Source organism: Protomyctophum parallelum, assembly GCF_964188405.1.
Source record: "Protomyctophum parallelum genome assembly, chromosome: 18".
In the NCBI taxonomy this organism is placed as follows: domain Eukaryota; kingdom Metazoa; phylum Chordata; class Actinopteri; order Myctophiformes; family Myctophidae; genus Protomyctophum; species Protomyctophum parallelum.
This window is the reverse complement of record NC_139716.1, coordinates 5,310,755-5,316,754: the sequence shown is the minus strand read 5'-3', so window position 1 is coordinate 5,316,754 and position 6,000 is coordinate 5,310,755. Positions and strand designations below refer to the sequence as shown.

Here is a 6,000-nt window from a genome sequence, read left to right as displayed (position 1 = left end):
GAATAAAGGTGTTATCGTGTTTGTTAAAGAGGAAAGATATGTGCATCAACTTGTTGCGAGCGGTGTGTTCATACGTGACCTGTTTGTACAGGTTTCCCCGCTGTATGCACCCTCTACGAGAGTTATAGTTTCAGGTGTACCGCCGTTTATCCCAAACGAGCTGTTAGAGCAAGAACTCAAACGCTTTGGCAAGTTTTCCAGCCCACTCAAGGCTGTAAGTGTCGGGTGTAAAGACGCAAAGCTAAAGCATGTTCACTCGCTTCGCAGACAGGCATACATGTTCCTCGATTCTCCTACGCAGGAGTTGGAGGTGTCATTCAAAGTGAAATATGACAATAGTCACTATATGGTCTATGCTAATGGTGGCAACATGAGATGTTTTGAGTGCGGGATGTTTGGACATAAGCGTCTTGCGTGTCCGCAAAAACAAAGTGCCGAGGCTGCAGCAGAAGGGCAGTCTGTAGCCAGGGCACCGAGGGCTAGGGTTAGGCTGAGCGCCCCGCCCCTTGATAATGACGATGATGATGATAGCGCAGCAGACGAGCAGCCAGTGATAGAACAGAATGGTGTTGTTAGCGCGACAGACGAGCAGCCAGCGATAGAACAGATTGATGAGACAAAAGGATCAGCAGATGAGGCTGAAGTTGTGAGTCAGACTTCACAGTTGATACACTCGCAAACTGAAGCAGACGTGGCTGATGCTGGCGTTGACGTAGGTGCCTCTACAAGCTCCGCGGGGGAGGGGCCGTCAATCCCTAGTAGTAGCCCAAGTGACACAGTGACAGGTGGAGGTAATACCTCCTTGTCTAATAGTCAGCAGAACAGTGACACAGTGACAGGTGGAGGTAACACCTCCTTGTCTAACAGTCAGAACAGTGAGATGGAAGAAGAGGAGTATGTTGAACTTGAAAGTGAGCTAGAAAGTGAAGCTGAAAATGAAACCAAGGGGGTGAGGCAAAACGAGGCTTACTCCTTGCATGAAATAAATGATTTTCTGGATGAGACTTTTGGGAAATCTGTCAAAGTAAAGGACTATTTTCCTAATATAGGGAAGTTTATAAGGAGTGTCAATGTTTTACAGAAAACAGTTGGGACTGACTTATTGGACGAAAGAAAGAGGTTTCGATTGAGGAAGTTTGTAACTTCTTTGAAAAAGCCAGAGGAAGCACCCAGTAAGAGGGCAGGAAGGAGGGCTGCTGCCCTAAAAAAAAAGAAGTAAATAATGATGATTATGCACCACAAGGGGTCTTGCTCACTCTCGAGCTGGTTTATACTGATCTCTATTTTTCTGCACTCTTATTTTCTGATGGGGGGGCTTAAGATAGGTTCTTTGAATATGAATGGAGGGAGGGACAGGCATAAGAGGGCTCTAATAGCAGAGGTAGTAGAGCAGAAGAGAATTGATGTGCTTTTTTTGCAAGAGACTCACAGCGATGAGGATAATGAAGTAGACTGGGGCCTGTTTTGGAAGGGCTCCTTTTTTCTAAGCCATGGCAGCAATGTCAGTGGAGGCATTGCAGTTCTCTTCTCAGATAAGTTAAATGTGAATATTTTGTCTAAAGAAGAGCTTGTAAAGGGGAGGGTGGCAGTGGTCAGAGCAGAAGTTGAGGGGTGTGTGTTCTGCTTTGTTAATGTTTATGCCCCTAACCAAGGCTCAGAGAGAATATCTCTTTTTAATAAATTAAAAGACGAGCTGGCCTCGAACCAGGACCTCAAAATTGTTTCAGGTGACTGGAATTGCACAACAGACTTTACTCTTGATCGTATGAGCGAGGAGCCGCACTTACAGTCATCTGTCAGTCTTAAAAACACAATTAGTCACCTAGAATTAATAGATGCTTGGAGACTGAAGCATGAAAAAGCAAGGCAGTACACATGGATTAAGGTAGTGGATAACAGGGTGAGTGCAGCTAGACTGGACAGGATATATGTATCAGAAGGGCTCAGAGGTCAGCTGACTAGCAGTTGCATTAGTCCAGTGGGGTTCAGTGATCACCATCAAACCTCTGTATGTCTGAGTCTTTCTTCTGGAGAGAGAGTTAGCAGTTACTGGCATTTCAACACAAAACTCCTGCAGGACACAACCTTTTGTCAGAATTTTTAAACTTTTTGGTCAATCTGGACTCAGAGAAAAAGTGATTTTGAGTCACTGAGCATGTGGTGGGAAATGGGGAAAGCACAGATCCGTGTTTTTTGCCAGCAGTATACATCTTACACAACAACTAACACTAGGGAAGTGATGGAAAGGCTGGAGACTGAAATAAAGAACATTGAAAGTGGACTACACTCCGACACAAGCTCCGGCGATGAGTCTTTGCTCCAGGAAAAAAGACTGGAGCTTAACTCCTTTATGAGGGAGAGAGTGAAGGGAGCTCTCGTTAGAGCTCGCTATATGTCAATTAAGGACATGGATGCTCCAAGTGCGTTATTTTTTAACTTGGAGAAGAAGAAGGCAAAGGGGAGGCAGATGTCCTGTCTAAAACTGCCAGATGGCAGGATTTCTACGGACTCTGGTGAGATGAGGAGATGCGCTGTGGATTTCTACACAGCTCTATTCGGAGCGGAGCCATGTGAAGAGCAATGCCAGTCAGAACTCTTGGAAGGTCTGGTCAAACTCACGCGCAGGGAGAGAGCTGACTTGGATAGAAACCTGTCGTACGAAGAACTGACCTCAGCAGTAGGGCAGCTAACTGCGGGTCGAGCACCAGGGGTAGATGGGCTGCCTATTGAGCTCTACAAGGCTTTCTGGGAATGCATGGGACATGACTTCCATGGAGTAATGATGGAATGCTACCAGAACGGCTCGCTTCCACCCTCATGCAGGAGAGCAGTTATCTCGCTCCTCCCCAAAAAGGGAGACCTAGCCCTCCTGAAGAACTGGAGACCCGTAGCCTTACTGTGCTCGGATTATAAAGTGCTCTTCAGGGCGCTTTCCAACAGACTGAAGGACCATCTAGGTGTACTAATACAACCGGACCAAACTTATTGTGTGCCAGAAATAACTATCATGGACAATTTGTTTTTAATTAGGGATGTGTTGGAGGTTTGTAAGGCACATGAAATAAATGTCGGGATATTATCTATTGATCAGGAAAAGGCCTTTGACAAAGTAGACCATGGCTACCTTTTCTCCACCTTGAGTGGCTTCGGTATTGGGGAGGGATTCATAAAATGGATAGGTTTGCTGTACAATGATGCAAGCTGCATGGTTAAGGTGGGAGGTGGGCTAAGTCGACCTATACCAGTGAGTAGGGGGATCAGACAGGGGTGTCCCATATCCGGTCAGCTCTACAGTATTGTCATAGAACCTCTTTTATGTAAGTTCAGGAGCACTCTTAATGGCCTATCTCTGCCCGGAATGACCCAAAGCCCCCCTTATGTCGTCTCAGCTTATGCTGATGATGTAAGCATTTTTATTAGGAACCAGGAGGATATAGAGGGTATAACAAAATGCCTTGACGTGTATCAAAAAGCTTCATCAGCTAGGGTGAATTGGGGGAAGTGTGAGGCCCTACAGGTGGGGCACTGGAGGGGGGAGGTGGTTCCCAACCTGCCTGGAGGCCTACAGTGGGGAAGGCAGGGGATGAAGTTTCTGGGAGTCCACTTAGGTACGGCAGAATATCAGGAAAATAATTGGGAGGGAGTGCTGGAAAAAGTGCGTGTCAGGCTGTCAAAGTGGAGATGGCTCCTACCCCAGCTATCCTTTCGGGGGAGGGTCTTGGTCGCGAACAACTTAGTTGCCTCTATGCTCTGGCACAGACTGATTGTTCTACCTCCGCCCAGGGGCCTAATAGAGGAGGTGCAAAGACTGTTGGTCGACTTCTTCTGGTCCGGGCAGCATTGGATAAGGGCTGCAGCTCTGTACCTTCCAGTGGAGGAAGGTGGACAAGGCCTAATAGACATTTCCTCGCGAGTGTCTGCTTTCAGGCTTGAAGCAGGCCAGAGACTGCTGTATGACTGTGGGGCAAGGTGGCTGGGCACAGCCAGCCTAATATTAAAGAAGGCCGGTCGCTTGGGCTACAACAAACAGCTGTTCTTATTGAACCTGAACGAGGCGGACATTACAGGACTCACACCGTTCTATGCCTCAGTCCTTCAAGCGTGGCAGGCTCTTCAGGCCTCCAGGGACCCCGGTGACGTACCTGGGATGTGGATTTTCGAGGAACCACTGTTCTACAATGACTTTTTAAAGACTGAAACGCTGTCATCACCCAGTCTGAGGGCTGCTCTACGAGAGGCAGGCTGTGTCAAGCTGGGGCACCTGCTGAAAGCCACGCGGACATCCGTGGATGCGCTGGGACAGATGGCCAACATCAGATCCTCAAGGCTTTTGTCGAGGATAGTTCAAGAGGTCTGTGGTTCCTTATCGGAGCCCCTAAGAGTGTATGCTGAAAACCATGACAATTCTGACCAATGGGACGATGATTGTGTGTACAGCTTTCCATCTCTAACTGTCACTCCTGCTGTTGGGGAGTGGCAGGAGGGGGAGGACCAACTTCTCTCATTCAAAACCCCCAAACTGGGGCAATTCAGTGAGATGGAAAAGAAGAAGGCCTATCATACCTGTGTTAAGGTCTCACATGCACGCTCGTTGACGGGGTACAGAGCATCAAGGTGGGCTGGGGTTTTTGGCCCGGACTCTTCCCCGAAGGGTTGTTGGAGGTCACTGTACAAGAGGCCAATCGACAAGCGTGCGGCCGACCTCCATTGGAGGATTGTGCATGGGGCCATCGCCACTAATAGACACCTGACACACCTGGATCCAAGCACAGGGGAGGGCTGTCCTTTCTGCTCACTACCAGAAACGCTTGCACACTTGTTTACTAAGTGTATAAGGTTAAAAAGTGTTCTTGACTTGTTAGAGTGGTGGTTCCTAGGATTAGGCGAAGGTTTTTCTTTTGAGAAATTTATTTTTGGTCCAAAGTATGCTGTAGTAAGGAAGATTGTGCATACGATGCTAAATTTCATGTCAGGTATGGTAAAGCTTGCAATCTGGATCACCAGAAGGAATAAGCTAAAGGGGGTTGGGTCTATAGATCCAGTGCAAGTCCTAACGGGGATGGTGGCTGCCAGACCTTTTTGTAACAAGTTGAGCTGATTTGGAAAGCTGTGGTTTTAATAAAGAGCTTTTAAAAATCAAAAAATCTCTCTCTCTCTCATTCTCTCATTCCTCTCATCTCTCTCTCTCTCTCTCTCTCTCTCTCTCTCTCTCTCTCTCTCATTCTCTCATTCCTCTCTCTCATCTCTCTCTCTCTCTCTCTCTCTCTCTCTCTCTCTCTCTCTCTCTCTCTCTCTCTCTCTCTCTCTCTTTCTCTTTTGCACACATGTGTGCTCATACATGCAAATGCACAGCACACACTCTCTTGTACACACACACACGCATGTTGTGTCTGTGTTTTTAAACCCAGTATTGTGTCCTGCACATGTAGTAACGGATGGGTTATTATTATTATTATGTGTTGTTAACTTGTTTTGTATTATTTTGATTAGTGATGCTGAAATCAAACTGCACATGCACGCGCACGTGAGTCCGTGGTTGGACTGGGAAATAAATAATGCGCAGAAGAACTTGGCAGGCGACTGCACGTTTTGTGGCGTGTGTGTGTGTGTGTGTGTGTGTGTGTGTGTGTGTGTGTGTGTGTGTGTGGCTGTGTGCCCAGTGTTGTGGCCCTATCTTTTTCTTCAAGCCTCTCTCTCTCTCTCTCTCTCTCTCTCTCTCTCTCTCTTAGTGTGTGCGTGTGCGTGCGCATCGGGTCAGTAGCCCTGATGTTTTTCACAGTCCTGTCTGCCATTAACTTTATATATAGGCTGTCACCCGTTGCCAATGTGACTGATGCAGGTTATGCCATCATAAAGTTTTTGATTTCCTGCTGTAAGTAGTCTCTCTCTCTCTCTCTCTCTCTCTCTCTCTCTCTCTCTCTCGTGCGCATGTGCGAGCGTGTGTGGGGTGGTGGTGCGGAGTGAGTCTCTACGGAGTGAGTGAGTTTCTTTCTATATTAT

At 47.3% G+C, this 6,000-nt stretch overlaps 1 protein-coding gene across 1 annotated transcript in view; it reads left to right on the top strand.

Moving 5' to 3' along the window:
• The window catches only part of LOC310875928 (NACHT, LRR and PYD domains-containing protein 14-like), a gene marked incomplete at both ends in the record, with an annotated part of 31,782 nt that overhangs the window by 9,500 nt on the left and 16,282 nt on the right, over positions 1-6,000 (top strand). The window contains 3 exons of the mRNA XM_083789362.1: positions 814-894; positions 3,760-4,351; positions 4,606-4,717. Coding sequence (XP_083645488.1) covers positions 814-894; positions 3,760-4,351; positions 4,606-4,717 — 785 coding nt within the window. The remainder of the gene's footprint in view (positions 1-813; positions 895-3,759; positions 4,352-4,605; positions 4,718-6,000) is intronic.